At 53.7% G+C, this 16,437-nt stretch overlaps 1 protein-coding gene across 8 annotated transcripts in view; it reads left to right on the top strand.

Annotated features, from left to right (window-relative positions):
• The window catches only part of TRRAP (transformation/transcription domain associated protein), a 143,069-nt gene extending 127,563 nt beyond the window's left edge, over positions 1-15,506 (top strand). For all 8 annotated transcript variants that reach the window (XM_078872757.1, XM_078872760.1, XM_078872759.1 and 5 more), the window contains 2 exons: positions 408-602; positions 11,685-15,506. In XM_078872757.1, the coding sequence (XP_078728883.1) occupies positions 408-602; positions 11,685-12,017 (528 nt within the window). In that variant the 3' untranslated portion in view covers positions 12,018-15,506. The remainder of the gene's footprint in view (positions 1-407; positions 603-11,684) is intronic.
• The last annotated feature ends 931 nt before the right edge of the window (positions 15,507-16,437 follow it).

The raw sequence follows: 16,437 nt of genomic DNA, 5'->3' as shown, positions 1-16,437 counted from the left end.
AGTAATGTTCTTTTGTTTGTATTATGACTGCAGGTATTGCGGTCTATGCAAACATGACTCCTTGTAAAAAGGTGTCAGTTTTGTTGCCAGATAGAAGGGTAAAGAACCAATTATCGATGATGAGGATGTTTGTGATGGTCTTAACCTGGTTACCAATGGCTTTCTTAAAAAAAAATAGGTGTTAAATTTGGGTTACCCTTTATGTCCACAGATGACCAGCTGTAGTGGAGTGGTCAGAAAGTGAATTGGAAATCATCTAATCCTCATGCTTGGGATTCGGCGCGTGGTATCGCGCGAGTGTGAGAAACCTCGTCTCGGCGCCCCCGTAGTCGCGCCACCTGCTCACCGGTGCGTCCATTTGTGCGTGCGCTCTCTTCTCCCCCCCCCACCTTCCGTGGCGCTTACAGGACACGGGCCAGCTGAGCGTGGCCTACTTCCGCTTCGACATCAACGACGCGACGGGCGACCTGGACGCCAACCGTCCCGTCCCATTCCGACTCACGCCCAACGTGTCCGAGTTCCTGACGCCCGTGGGCGTCGCTGGCCCGCTCGCTGCCTCCATGATCGCCATCGCGCGCTGCTTCGCGCAGCCGTCGTTCAAGGTGAGTTTACGCGCAAACGATCACGAGCACGCGCTCGCTCGGCTCGGTCGACCCGCTTGCACCGCGAGAACGATCGCTCGCTTGCTCGGTCGTGAGCGCGGAGACGGAGCGAAGAGATCAGTCGGTTTGCTGAAGACGGATTTGCGGTATGGATTGGGCAGTGGGGGATGGTGACGGCGTCGGGGAGATGAGAGGCCTTCATCCTGCAGTGAAGAAGACGATCGACGAATCTAATCCACCGACTGGCACGCAGAGTAAAATGTGTAATTCGGCGTGACGGGTTTCCACACCTTAGCTGCACATAATTCGCACGCGCCGCCATTCTCTTGCCCGCTATTTAACAGCTCACTCGCGGCTGCGTCAAAAGAAAAAACAACGCCTCGCCGGCGATTAGAAAGGAATGCGCGGGAGTATAGTTTTAAAGGCTTCGCTGAGTACAGCCCCTTCACTTTGATGTTGCTTGGAAAAGAAATGGAAGGGAAGGTGGTCCGGGACACTGCCACCGCGCAGTTGTGGTACGGCTCATCACTGACACGCGTGCCCCCGTCGTTCAAGCGGAGATTTTTATTTTACCACGTAAGGCCCACTTGGCTATAGAGCTCTGTTCCAGAAGTGACCTGGCCACAAATGATAGCTCAACGAAGTGGGCTCACCATCATGAGGACATTTATAGCAGCCAAATACTCTTAAACGCGTGATGTTGATTCTAAATGTGGAGGGAAGAAACCGGAGGACCCGGAGAAAAATCTACGCGACCATGGAGAGAGAGAGACGTGGGTCGGGATCGATCCCACGACCTCCTGCATACCAGGCGAGGGAGGTAACATCTCGCCACCGCGGCCCCTGGCGTGCCGCCAGAGCGCTGCAGCCCCGCGTCTCGAAGCCGCTCACAGGCCGCGTCTGATTAACGGCGCGGGCCAAAGCTCACGGGTCCGGGCCGTTGTCCTCTCGGGGCAATGGGAGCGACGCTCAGCGTCGCGACGCCGCCGCCGTGCGTTTCTGGGGGGAAGCAAACGGGAGACTGTTGGAAAGATGGGTGTTGTCCGCCGCTATTCGTGGGCGGGGAACGAACCTACGATCCGCGGGTGGCGGGGGGGTAAGCCGGATGCGACCCACCAACTCGCATTTCACGCGGCGAGTTGCGGCCGCGATACCGGGCGGTGTCTCTCGGCATTCGCGACAACGTGCGGCTGGTCAGCTTCCGCCACCGCACCGAGCTCGAATCTCTAAAAGGCAGGAAAAAGACCCCAGCTTAGTGTAAACATTCTCAAGACGGCATGTCGCTGACCCGTCCAGTGCTGCACGGTTCTTGGCCCGTCGCTGCGAGCACCTAAGGCGCACTGATCGGGTACTGGGGTGGGGCGGGTGGATAGATTCGACGTGGCGACTGGCCGTATGTGTAATTTTAGCGACACGCTCATTCACGTCTGTCACCACAGGAGCTTAGTGCAGTGACCGAAGGTGCGTGTGTGTGATTGGTCAATGTGTGGTTGCCCGCCAACGATTTATTTCAAAAGCTGTTTGGCCCTCCGCTGAGTACAAGGTTCCCCGACCCCCCGCGCCACCCCTCGTCTTTAGAGACGAGCTCGCTGTTTGGAGGTCACATTGGCTCCGTCTGCCAGCAACAAGGGGGTGAAGCGCTCCGAGCAGGGGATTTGCTTTGGCGAGCGAACGAGTCAGCCCGGTGCCGGTGCACCGCAAGAGAAAAGCAAACACACGGGTCCTACCCCCCCACCCCACAGAGCCTGTGCAGGCTTGGCCTGCCAGACCCTTAGTAGGGGGACAGCGGGGAGATTGAGTGTCCGTGTGAATCTGTTGGGCCACACTGCCGAGCGTCGGGGCCAGGGGTCGGCGTCTTGAGCGGAGAAATTAAGAGGGAAGGATTTGCGTGCCTTCGACGGGAACACAGCGGTGGACCAAGCGCATGTCCGTTGCTTTGAATTGACCAAGGGCGAGCGAGGATCTCTTGCCGGGGTGGATGGTGAGGATGGAGTGCTGCAGGGCAAGGATTCCAGTGAACAGTATTGGGGATCACACACAAAGACAAAGATCTCCTGTATAGCCTTAGTAGACCGTTGGGGAAAGTGCTGTTAGCTAGAAGCACCTATGAAGGCTGGCACAGCAAACGAGGCGGTGGGTGGTCAGCATCATGCCCATCCGCCCTCGTCTCCCCAGTGGCGGTGTTTATGCATCGCACCAGGTCGTCATTTAGGGCTGAGTCGACCTCAGGGAGGCCCACAACCGATTCAGTTAATCGTCAATGTTGTTGGTAGTGATCAGGAATCGAACTCAGGTGGCCGCGTTCGTAGCACAGCACGCTAGCCACCACACTACCACTCCCCACACACATGCGCACACACACACACGTGTGCGTGCACTCGCCAGGGAAGGAAACAGGCACTGCCAGCAATAACCAACTTGACTCTCGTCTCGCTGGAAGTGAATTTCTTCACTGCTATCTCTCAATCTCTCTCCCCGTTACGACTGTGTCGTTGTTTTGGTTTCCTTCCAAGTCCTTCCACTCTCCCTTCTCCACCGCTCTTCCCTCCGTGCCTCCTGCGTAAATGCGAAGAGCACACATCTGTGCCAACCCGAACCGAGCTGCGCGTTGATGGGGCCAACCTCAAAATCCGGTTGTGATAATCGCGGTGTTAACAGTCACCTCTTCATCACCCTGCCACTTCTACTTCCATGGTTAATGTTCTCGCGAACTTCACTCGGTGATTCCTCCACTCGTGTTGAGGACTCTACCAAGACCGACTGTTTCGTCTCACACTCACTCACCCACCCACCCACTCACCCACTCACCCACTCACTCACCCACCCACTCACCCACTCACCCACTCACCCACTCAACCACCCACTCACCCACTCACTCACCCACTCACTCACTGACCCACTGACCCACCCACCCACTCACTCACCCACCCACCCACCCACTCACTCACCCACTGACCCACCCACTCACCCACCCACTCACCCACCCACTCACTCACCCACTCACCCACCCACGCACCTCACCCACTCACTCACCAGCACGGCAGGTCACATGACTTCACTTTCTGCCTCTTCCCTCGCAATCCTGCACTTTGGAATGTCCTCCCACCATCCGTTTTCCCCAAGTTCTTACGATCACCTCGCTCAATCCAAGAAACGTGTGGACTCTTATCTCTGACATCTCTGATCGTGCTGATTGTTGCTGTGCGCTTGGTGTTTTGATCCGTTAGGCCTGCGTTCAGCAGCTGTGTAAAAAATGTTTTATTCATCTGTCAGTGGCATCTCTGAGTTCATTTGAGCTTCCCAGCTGTGTTATTCTTAAATACAATGGCAGAAAGATACAAACACAAAAGCTTTCACTTGCGATGTGTCAGCCGGGGGGGGGGGGGCGCTGGTGGTGTGGAACCTTTCCGTAACTGAAGGCCAAATGGGACAAAATAGCTTTGGTGGGCAACAAAGACAAAGAGACCCCCCTGCCGTGTAGCCTTAACAGACTGTTGGGGCAAGTGCTGTGAGTAGTGCTTGTGAAGGCCGGCACAGCACATGAGGGGGTGGGTGGCCAGCATCACGCCCGGCCGCCTTTGTCTCCCCAGTGGAGACATTTATACATCGCACCAGGTACTCATTTAAGGCTAGGGGGGAAGGCCCATGGCTGGCTCAGATAACTGTCACTGGTGTTTGGCGTGAGCGGGAATCGAACTCGGTTCGCCGGTTGTGCAACAACAACAACAACCGCCATTCGCCACTAAGTGGCGGTGACGTCACCACGACGCTTGTGCCAGGCCATGTGCACCTTGCGGCCACGTGAAGTGTCGAACGCCCGCTGGCAGGAGGTCACGGGGCAGACCCAGCAGGTGCCACGGGTCGACTGACTGAGATGACCACACATTCACACACAGCTCAGCCACTTGTGGTGCGTTTGCGTGTTGAACTTATTTCGCACCGTCCATAACCAACTGTGCTAATCGTACCGTCCACCACAAGAGGCCCCCTTGCTGCAGTGACGCCAGTGAAACAAGCACCTGAGCGCGCTAAAATTAGAAACAGCGTAATTGTTGCCACACACCCCCTCCCTCCCTCCCATAATACCCAATTATCGCTGCTAAAATGCTTGCTAGTGACAGACAACATCGTTTATGCTGAGCTGGTAGTCGCTCCTTCTGCCAGCCCTGCCCACTTTTACAATGCCACGCCCACAGAACCACTCTCGCACCCCCCACTATCCACCCCCCACTATCCGACGACCCCCCACTATTCGACCCCCCACTACTCCTGATCACTTTTATACAGCCACGCCCACAGATCCACTAACCCCCCCCCCCCCCACTATCCACCCCCCACTACTCCTGCCCACTATTACACAGCCACGCCCACAGAAGCACTATCCCACCCTCCACAATCCCCCCCCCACAATCCCCCCCCCCCACAATCCCCCCCCACTATCCCACCCCCCACTACTCCTGATCACTTTTATACAGCGATGCCCACAGATCCACTAACCCACCTCCCCACTATTCACCCCCCACTACTCCTGCCCACTATTACACAGCCACGCCTGCAGAAGCACTATCCCACCCCCCACTATCCCCCTCCCCTCACAATCCCCCCCCACTATCCACCCCCCACTACTCCTGCCCACTTTCACACAGCTACGCCCACAGAACCACTATCCACCACCCCCCCACTACTCAGTCAACTCCGCCCACCAATTATGCACCCCCCCCCCGCCCCGCTCCTTTCACCACATTGTGAGTAAAACCCACGAAGCCAGAATATTTTTCACCGAGACAAAATCCCCAATGTTTGGGAAATCCTCGGGAAAGACCTTACCGAAGCTGCACGTGTGCTAGCTGTACCTCTGGCCATGATAGTGATGACAATTTGTCGTTTCTACATGTTTTTATTTAACTCAACACATTTGTGGATAACATGTAGCCTTCAAAGTAAAAAAAAAACATTTTAACGGGTGACGTTCTGGGCAATGGTCCATCATAGCACGCAAAAACAAATTAGGGCAATTGCTTGAAATTGCTCAAATTATGTGTTGCTCCCTTTAAAGCCACGTTGTTATCGCCGAGTGTGTTGGCATTTGTCGTTATTTTCTTCTCGTGCACCGCTGCCAATCCAGCGGTGGCGGCAGCAGCAGAATCGCAAAACTTGTTTTTTATAGGGTGCCCCACCAGTACAGCCAGAGGCGTCTTGGAGCACTGTCCCATCCACATCTCGTATAAAAACGTCGTTAAAGGAGACGCGCCACCCCCTCCCCCCCCCGCCGCTCCTAGTGGCAGCTGTCCCTTGGGGCCCACGACAACTCAGCAGCAGCACCTGACCTGCGGTGTATAATAGCAATTAAGTCATTTGGAAACGAATTGCTGGAAGAGTGACAATAGATTCTCTGTCCTCATTGCCACCGGCCTTCCTCGTGTGCGCTGCTAAGTTTTTGCGGTCATTGCAAAGGCATGCAGTCAAATGACACTGCCCAGATCGTATTACGAAGAATATATGGCCAAGGCTGTTTCGCATCTCAGATATTATTCGACGAGTTGGACTGGGCAGCGGTTGGGTGGGGGAGGGGAGGGTGGATGGTAAAATGATGTGTCACGCAGAACGTGAATACATCATCAGAATATTTATACTGGAGGAATCCGATGAGCTGTTTAGCTCTCTGTTCACAGATGTCCAGTAAATACGTTCAAAGCAAGCACGCCGACGAGAATACTCTTAGTTCTTTCAGTAAAGTCACGTAGGTAAAAAATTAAATTAAAATTAATAAAAATAAAATAAAAATCACGACGTTTCGGAGGCAACACAAGTCTCCGTCATCAGGTGGGACCGTCACAGCCAGATTTGCTGCATCTTTTTATTTTATTTTTATTAATTTTAATTTCATTTTTTACCTACGTGACTTTACCGAAAGAACTAAGAGTATGAATCCTTGCAGTCACGAAAGCTTCAAATCTAGAGCCAAAGAGAATGTCCAGCATGGTTTCCGATCTTTTTAAAATCTTAATTGGTTACCGATAATTCGTTACCCATCAGCAAATTGGACCTCCCAGATCAATGCAACCCCCAGGTTACGTCTGTTTACTAAACAATGCAAAACCCCCGGGTCAACTGGTTTCCACCCCATTGTCTAGTCTCATCGGCACGTTGCAGCCCATTGAACAATTATTGTCCCTGATTGCTCAGCTGTTGTTCACGTCATCATCGACCGTGGTCAATCCACTGCTGGATGAAAGCTTCCCCAAAGGTGCCCCCACCTCCGCCTCCCGTGACTCGCACGGCCGCGTGTCGAACCGAGCCCCGCGGGAGATCCGAACTCCGCATTTGCAACCGATCGCTCGTGCCCGTCTGGCCCATGTTACCGCTGACGCCATCCTCTCTCCGCCCCGACCCGATTATTGGCACGGAAAGCGCAAAGTCCCGAGGAACAGGGATATTGTTTCAAGTGGGGTGGGGCCAGAGAATAGATAACACATTCCCTCTCCGCCTGTAGAAACGCAATGATTCACTCTCCCCACCCTGCGGACGAGTTTTGTTTGTCGCCGTTGTGCCGGCACTCACGATTCGATCCAGGAATTGACTTGGTTTTTTTGTTGCTGTCGCTGTTCACTCGTTTGTCTTGTTTGGGTTGTATTGCTCATTTGTTCCCTCTTGGCAGCATCTGTCTTGACTTGTTCTGTCTCGTCTCTGCCAGCACGTGTGTGCGTGTGCATGTGCTCAGTCTGTTTGTGTTTTTCCATCCCGTGTCATGTGGTCTCGTGTGTTTTCGTGTACTCTCTGGCTCCTCTCAATTGAACCGTCTATGTAGTCCACTGTCCCGAGGGTCTTCTCTGGCTGGCTCTAGACGTCTCGTCTGTATCGTCTGTTGCATGCGTTGTCTCGTCCGTCTCATTCAGCCCGCACCATCTCGCACGTGCCCCGCGTATTCTCTACTACTGTCTCCCATATATACCGTCTCGTCTCGTGTTTGTGCAGCGGTCGTGTGAGCAGACGGGGCATGGAGTGCTGGGTACACAGGGCAGGGCTTGAGGGCAGGGCATAGCCAGCTGAAGAGGAGGGCATAGAACTGATAGCAGGGGTTAGGGCAGCCATGTATGCTGGCCCACCAACCCAGCCGTTCCGGCCTTCATAGGTGCTACTCGCTAACAGCGCTTGCCCCAACAGTAGACAAGGGGGGGGGAGGGGGAATCTTTGTCTTTTCAAAATGTTGAATTTATTTAGCACCACCGTACATAGCCAAACGTGATCATCCGTGATAGTCGGAGTGTGCGGTTGGGCAGAGACGGGAGGCGGCAAGGTCGGGGGTCATCAAAGCTACGCAACTCTGGGCTCAGCCTTTCAACAACGAGACCGTTGCCCCTCGCTCTCCCAGCTTCCACACGGACGTGTGTCCACCCCCCCTCCGTCCCCCCCAACTAGGCCAAGCAACGAACTGGTGCCCTCTTTCTCCATTGGCGATCGAGACGGTGGTGGAAATTCCGCATTCTCATGTTGGCGGTCAGCCGATGAAAGTCCTACGGGAGGAGAGGGGTGGTGGTGGTGGTGGGGGGGGGGGGTAGCACTCGTGTTGTCGACCCCAGGAGAGATGAAGTACGGCCGAGTCGAGCCCAACAGGGGGCTCTGAAACTAAAATCTTTATTTTATCAGGTAAAGCCCACCGAGCTATTTTATCTTTTTTTTTTCAGAAGCGACCTGGCCGCAAATGAGAGCTCAACGAAGTGGTTCATCTTGTGGAAAATTCCTAGCAGCCAAATAATTTAAAACGCACGTTGTTTCTAAACATGGAGGAAAAAACCGGAGGACCCGGAGATTAATCCACGCAACCACGGGGAGAACGAACGTGCAGACAACAAATGTACAACAGGCGTTGGGGTCGGCATCGAACCCACGACCTCCTGCGAACCAGGCGAGGGAGTTGACAGTCTCGCCACCTCGGCCGAACTCGTGCGTGACACTCGCTCTCTTTAACAATCGTGCCACCCCCACGGATGACACGGATGAGGCCCTAATTCTGTCAAAAAGTCAAAGGTCACAGAGTTGCTGTCTCCCCCGCCCAAACGAGCATGGGCGTGGGACCCGGCACTTTTCTCCATTGGTGTCCTTTAGCCAGTAGAGGAAATTCCACATTCTCATGACCAAGGACGCACACCTATCACACCTGGAAAAAAGCGATCTTTGCATTGGTTATTGTTTGCAAAACCATCTTTGCGATTGGCTGAACATTCCAGCACTGATGCTTTCACTGATGAGTAATCTTCCAATGAAGTAGAATGATGACATTAGGACTTCATGCCCTGTGGGGAGGGCTTAGTGACAAATAAAGACAAATTCGTGCCCCAGCTCTGTCCCTTGTGTGGGGATTAGAGATTGCGTGACCACCAAAGGAGTTTTGATGTCTTTGTTTGCAACACCTGCTGCTCGTGTGTGTATTCGTATGTGCGCGCATGTGTTTGCGTGTGCATAGATGTGTGTGTGTGTACGTATGTGTGTGCATGGATAGATGTGGGGAGCTCAAGTGTAGTGGCTAGTGCACTGCACTACGAGCCCAGCGACCTGGGTTCCAATCCCATTCATGGCCAGCATTAGGCTCTTTAGGCAAGTGCTGTTAGTGAGCATCTTTGAAGACCGGCATGGCATACGAGGAGGTGGGTGGTCAGCACCAAGTGGCGATTTTTCCACACCACGCCAAGTACTCATTTGAGGCTGAGTCGATCTAGGCCCATGACCGGTTCAGATGATCGTCACTGGTATTGACCGTGAGCGGGAATAAAACTCGGGTTGCCGGTTCATCGAGCAGCATGCTAACCACTGTGCCACCGCTCCCCAATGTGTGTATACATATCCAAATATATACATATACACACACACCCGGGTCTGTCCCGTGACCTCCTGCCACTGATCCTTCAGACTTCAGTGTGCACCTATAGGCAAGCAATTGTAGCTCACTCACAGCACCATCCTCTGAGCTGTAACAAAACGTCGATCTTTGTGCGCGTTTGTATCTTGTGCGTGTGTGTTTCCGCGGTTTTATATATTTTTTTAAGACGTGTTTGCTTATGCTTATTCATTTCCATTACGTACAATAGGCCAGCGGGCATTCCCAAGGAGCAGCCACCGTCTATAAAGGAGCCCATTGTAAGATAACACAATAAAAGCACTCTTGCACATTGGGTCCCAAAGGACCAATTTGCCAAGTGCTGCCGCGAGCGTGGGGTTCATCGACGGTATCGAACCGAAGGGACCGTGCACGGCTCCTCCGTGCGGTGCCTGCGTCCAGCCGGCGTGCGTCATCGCGATCGTCTCAGCTCCCCGCCGCACGCGCCCCTCATTAATTAGCGTCTGTTTCACAGCGTGGCGTTGGAAGACCCCGTGGCATTATTTGAAAAGGGAGTGGAGACCATTTGCGTGGTCCAAATGTCACGAACAACTCGCAGATTGCTCATTTTGGGAAATCGCTGATGACAGTTGTCACTTCATACTCTTAGGTTTTTTCGATAAAGTCACGTCGGTAAAAAAAGAAAATTAAAATTAATAAAAGTAAAATAAAAAATCACGACGTTTCGGAGGCAACACAAGCTTCCGTCTTCAGGTGGAACCGTCACAGCACGATAGCTGTATCAAGTAAAGATACAGCGAGCGTGCTGTGACGGTTCCACCTGAAGACCGAAGCTTGTGTTGCCTCCGAAACGTCGTGATTTTTTATTTTACTTTTATTAATTTAAATTTTATTTACCTACGTGACTTTACCGAAAAAACCTAAGAGTATGAATCCTTGAGAGTCACGAAAGCTTCAAATCTAGAATTAGTTGTCACTTCCCCTCTGGCAAAAGCTTGGCAGGACCCTCCTTGAGACTTTGCGAGGCTCTCGCGGGTGAACAAGCGTAATAATAATCCTCACAGCGCCAAGTTCTCATTACGGGCTAAGTTGACCTATGAGAGTGCCCCCTCTGTATTCTCCTTTGAGGCAGAGTTGACCTAAGGGAGGTCCCTTGGCAATATTCTCATCTCAAGCTCGGTCAACGTGATGCTCGATCGATGATGGGCGATTCACTGGAGAGATGGTGTGCCCCTGAGTGGCCAAGCGCTCTGCCACGACCACCACCACCACCGTCCCTGTTTGCACACGTGTATTCTCGAGTATTCCTCAAACTAGAACACCATATCGTTGAGAGAGGGTCCTTTCCGAGAAGATCGGCATGTCACCAGCATCGATTCAAGCCAGCAAGGTTGACTCTGCTAATGAGACACTGTGTCAAAACCGATCCAGAGTTTTGCTCGTCTTGAAACGACGCTGCTGAAATTCGGCGTTCCCAGAAGGCTTGCGCGGCTGATGGTTTACGAAATATGTATTTTTTTTTACGTTGGAGAGACCGATGAAATGTGAAGGAGACAATATCATTGACAGTAAATTGCCTGCCGGAGCACAGAGAGCTGTTACGCGACGTCCTTTCCGCGGCCGTGCGCAGCGTGTCGCGTCCAACCTGTTTGCAGCGGGATAAAGCATTCTGTCGCTGGTGGCGGCAGCGTTGTCGTTCATGACTCCGAGACAGACCGGCCTGGCAAGGGGCGCGGTGCGAGCATTGTTGTGCGCTGCCGCGTTACCCCTGGCGCGCCCGGGGTGAAGCGCTATTTTTCTCGGGGGGTGGGGGGGTGCTTAACAACAACCCGCACGGATCGCTGACGCCACCCAGCACGTTGTTACCAGGGAGGGGTGGCGGCGACGGTGGCACGCTAGTTCGGCAACATTCTACGACGGACACTTTTGTTTCCTCTCAACCTCGCCCGTCCCCCTCCCCCCCCCCCATCATCCTCCACCTCTCTCATCGCAAGCCACGGGTCGAAAACCGCTGCCCTGAGATGATGACAACAGCGCTGATGCAAGTTGACGATGATAAAGATAATAGAGTTGACGATGGTAATACCGAGACGGTGAAATCAAGCTGCACCGTGCGCGCAGAAGGATTCTTGTATCTCGGGATCATGATGACGACGATAGCGACGACGACGATGACGACGATGGCGACGACGCCACATGCCAGTGCTCTAACCCTGCCCACTTCCCACCACCTGCCTCCTTTGAAGGTCGACGGCATCCTCAAAGCCGTGCTGCGGGACGAGATCATCGGCTGGCAGAAGAAGACGGCCGAGGACGGGCAGGGCGGCCCCGCCACCGGCACGGGCGGCGCCACGGGGGGCGGCGCTGGCAGCAGCTCGGGCGGCGGTGGCCAAATGGAGGGCACGGACTCGCAGCAGCTGGTGGCGCTGCTACAGAAGGCGTCGTCGGCGGTGCTGACGCGGCTGCACTCGCTGGCGCAGTTCGAGTGCGCCGAGAGCAAGGTCACCACGCTGGTGGCGGCGGCGAACAGCCCCGACAACCTCTGCCGCATGGACCCAGCCTGGCACCCGTGGCTCTGAGCTGTGGTGTGGGGGGGGGGGGGTGAACCTAGCCTGGCACCCGTGGCTCTGAGCTGCGGTGTGGGGGGGGGGTGAACCTAGCCTGGCACCCGTGGCTCTGAGCTGCGGTGTGGGGGGGGGGGGTGAACCTAGCCTGGCACCCGTGGCTCTGAGCTGCGGTGTGGGGGGGTGAACCTAGCCTGGCACCCGTGGCTCAGAGCTGTGTTGTGGGGTTGAGGGGCATCGGGATGAGGATGTTCAAAGATGCTCTGTCTCAGCCCACCTGGTGAGAGAGATATGTATGAAGACAGAGTCTATGTACACAGGCTGTAGATTTGGAACACTACAGGTTACACACGTGGCACAAGGGCAAAAAAAAATCTTAATTGTGATCCTGAATCGTGACAAATTGGCCAGTTTGTGGGGTTAGCTTTCAGCAGCCATTGCTTCAAGTCAAGCAAGATCTGGACCGGTTTCGACATTCATTGTCTCATCGCCAGAGTCAGGCTCGCTTGAATAAATGCTGGCGAGAACTGCCCATCGTGCAAGCGTGGGAACCCCTCTCCACGATATTGGGTCCATGTCCGATGCGAAATGATCGAGGACAAAATCATCACCGGCGTCGTTGTGCAGAACAGTTCCCCATGTTGGTTGTCATTCACAACACCGCTCACGATTGTATTCGTCGCGGTTCGGGTGATCAATTGCATCTGTACTGACGTGGGGATAACTGGCACAGTAGCGAGAGAAAGGTTACAGTGGAGCAGCGGCGCTGTGAACCCAATTGCTCCAGTTCGATTGCTGGACCATGGCTAACAAATATCGGCGGGCGAGAACCGTTACTGGGTCATCCAACCCGCCACTCCCCCCAACCCCTTCGCCAACCGTGCGGTGAAGTGTGGTCAAACGACCCCCACGACAGACGCAAGTGTTGCGATGAGGCTTCTTCTTCCAGCAGTGGATTGGCCGGGCTGTACATATGTAAATACACGGATCGGTCATCACGGACAAGTCCGTTGACACTGCTCCAACACCTCCTCCCCCGGACAGAAGGTGGACGACACAACTCCACACTTGATACGTTATTACGGAGGGTGGCGTGGCGGCTATTTACCGAGTTCTATATCCTCCTGGAGACCGTGGCGGGAGCCGGGCGGCTTGTTTCGAAGCTCGCTCCCGGCAGGCCGCGGTTGGGTACGCGAGCGGGCGAGGGCCCCCCCCCCCTCCCCCGTGGGGGTCTTCGCCCGCTCGCGTGAGAAGTTCTTTTGGTCTTGCGCCAGGTAGCCGAGCGCCACCGGCACCCTCCTCCTACACCCCCCACCCCGCCCTGCCCCCCCCCCCAACCGAGATTGTCCCGCGTTCCAACCCAGTGTTCCTTCCACGTAAGTCTGCGAACGTTTTCTCTGCGAGCGTGTAGGGGGTGGGTTCAGGAGCCCTGTGCCTGAGACGGACGCGGCCGTTGTGTCGGCGGCTGGTGCTTGTGTGTGTGTGTGTGCGTGTGACGAGGTCGGGAAACGGTGCGAGAAGATCACGTGAATTCGCTGGTCCCCAGCCACGTGCCGGTTCATCCGTTGGTGCCAGCGGAAGCAATTCCGTCCCAACGGCTCATTTGTGTTCCACAGTGCACAAGTGACGTTGTGTTTGTGTGCGGTCTTGTCTTTGTGCTTGTGTGTCTGTGTGTGTGCGCGCGTGTGGGGAGCGGTAGTGTGGCGGTTAGCGCGCTGCGCTGCAAACCCGGCGCCCAGAGTTCGATTTCCAACACCAGCTAACAAAGTCATTGGCGAATATCTGAACCTGTTCTGGGCCTCCCCTAGGTCAGCTCAGGCTTGTTTAATGAGTACCCAGTGCAGTGTGTATGTATCATCGGTACTGGGGAGACAAAGTGGGCCGAAGTGTGTTGCAGGCCACACCACCTATTTAGTGCACCGTGTCAGCCTTCTTAGGTGCTCGCTAACAGCAACAACATCAACGCTGGCCCCAACAGTCCCATCGTAGGCTACACTGGGGGACGTGTGTAGTACGTGTGTAGTACGTGTGTAGTATGTGTGTGTGTGTGTTTTTGTTGTTGTAGCAGCAGAGGACTAAAAACGTATTAGTAGTGACGGGCATAAATGAGAGCGTGGCGAGATGTTTTCCCGGAGACGCGCTCGGACTGGCTTGTTTGCCGGCGGTCAGTCGGCTCTATTGAGCCAGATGGATTGGGGGGCAAACGCCAGACAGACGTGCCCCCCAGAATTGAGGCAGCCGGCAGATCCCAAACCGGATAAAAAAATGTAAAACTATGAAGATGTTTTTTTTTATTTTATCAAAACAAAAGCCCCCGACCGAGCTGTGTAGTTCTTTTTTTTTCAGAAGCGACCTGGTCGCAAATGATAGTTCAACGATAATGATAGCAGGAGCCAACTACTCTGAATGGACGTTTCTTTCGAAATGTGGAGGGGAAAAACCCAGAGGACCCGGAGAAAAATCCACACGACCACAGGGCGAACATGCAAACTCCAAATATACAGCAGGCATCAGGGTCAGGATGGAATTCACGACCTCCTGCATACCAGGCGAGGTAGTTAACATCTCGCTTTCATGGGGGGGGAGGGGGGGTTGCAAGGGTTGTTCAATTTCCGAGATTCCGTTACATTCCAACGCAAAGCGCCCACTCAATCCTCACTCTGCTTGTTGTTGTTGTTCTTCTTCACAGCTATTATTTGTCCAAGAAGACTATTCTAGATTTGAAGCTTTCGTGACTGCAATGATTCATACTCTTAGTTTTTTTCGGTAAAGTCACGTAGGTAAAAAAATAAAATAAAAAATAATAAATGCAAATAAATCAATTAAATCACGACGTTTCGGAGGCAACACAATAAAATAATAATAAATGAAAATAAATCAATTAAACCACGGTGTACACCTAATGAAGGAAGCTTGTGTTGCCTCCGAAACGTCGTGATTTAATTGATTTATTTGCATTTATTATTTTATTTTTTACCTACGTGACTATCGAAAAAACCTAAGAGCAAGAAGACGATGTTTAAAATTCAATAAGCAAAAGCAGTTTTTTTTGTTTGTTTGTTTGTTTCACACGAGTGTAACGCACGCGGTCGATCGCTAAGTTCGTGCCCTCGCGCGGTACAAGGTTCCTGAGTGAGTGTGGACACGTCCTGAATCGGGATAAAAGTTGCGTGTTATTCGAACAGAAGCCTTGAGCGAGTGAGTGGCAACATCCAAAATGTCCTGCGATGCCAACTTGTTTTGAGATCGGCGGTCGGGTTTTTGATACGAAGTACGGTCGCGTCTGTACTTGCCAGACGTTTTAGATTTTAATGTGGGAAGAGTGCTTTCCACGTGGTAAATGTATTTGCCCGCCATGTTGCGGCCACAGATCTAGGGCCGTGACGATTTCGCGTTCAAAACCCTTTTGCAGTTCCGCCGCGTTTGACGGAGACACCTCGACGGCCAGGTTGTCCCTTCTGCTTTTTGTTGAAAGAGTAATAAATACATGTCTTTGGTATTTTCTCTCGGCCCCTGCGTGTGCTGATGCCGTGGAACGACGTCGACTCGTGATGAGAGCGTCGTCGGGTGATCCATTTGGCTGTCGTAACAAAAAATATATATGAACACTGCTCGGCGGAGCCATCCCCAGGGTACACGGCAACTCGGGGTGGCCGCCCCGGGCCCCACGCTTTGGGGGGGGGGGGGGACCGCGCTTCCAAGTCACGGTGTCAGATGTGATACTCCCGGTTTAGGAGTCGGGGAGGGAGCCCACACGCTCCCCCCCCCATCGTGAAACCCTCCTCCACCCAACACGGCCAATGAATGAAGTTGTCGCGTGGTGAAGAAACGTGCAAGCTTGTCACCGCAGCAGCAGCACGCGGCGTGTGTTGTTGGAGAGCGATTCGCGCAACGTTCAGCGACCGCGTGCGGACGTTCCGCCGGTAGTTACAGCCGGCTTCATCGGGCAGTCGCCATGCATCTCTCCACGTGACAACTTTGATCAATAATTGGGCTGTGTCGGGTGGAGGAGGTTTTCCGACACACATTTTACTTAGGCGATCTGACCCACAATATTCAATTATGGGTACAAAATATGTGTGTATATAATTTATTTAAAAAAGAAACAGGTTTGCCTTCATTAAACAGCCGTGAATGTCGAGCACACGCGTGTATAGTTGGGCAATTGACGGCTGGGTGTGAAGGAAGGGCTTCATCGGTGCACGCCAGCGGCATCATCATCACCAGCAGCAGCTGACTCAACAAGGCTGTGCGGGAGAAGGGACGACCTCTGTGTGTCGCGGTTAGAGCCCTGCACTGCGAGTCCGGCGAGCCGAGTTGTGATTCTCGCTCGCGGACGCCAACACCAGTGACGATTATTATCTGAACCGGTCCTGGGCCTCCTCGAGGTCGACTGGGCCTCAAATGAGTACCTGGTGTGGTGTGTAAAATATCG

This window comes from Lampetra fluviatilis, chromosome 35 (genome assembly GCF_964198595.1).
Source record: "Lampetra fluviatilis chromosome 35, kcLamFluv1.1, whole genome shotgun sequence".
NCBI classification, from domain to species: Eukaryota; Metazoa; Chordata; class Hyperoartia; order Petromyzontiformes; family Petromyzontidae; genus Lampetra; species Lampetra fluviatilis.
Note: the sequence above shows the minus strand (reverse complement) of the source record. Positions and strands in the feature narration are given on the sequence as shown.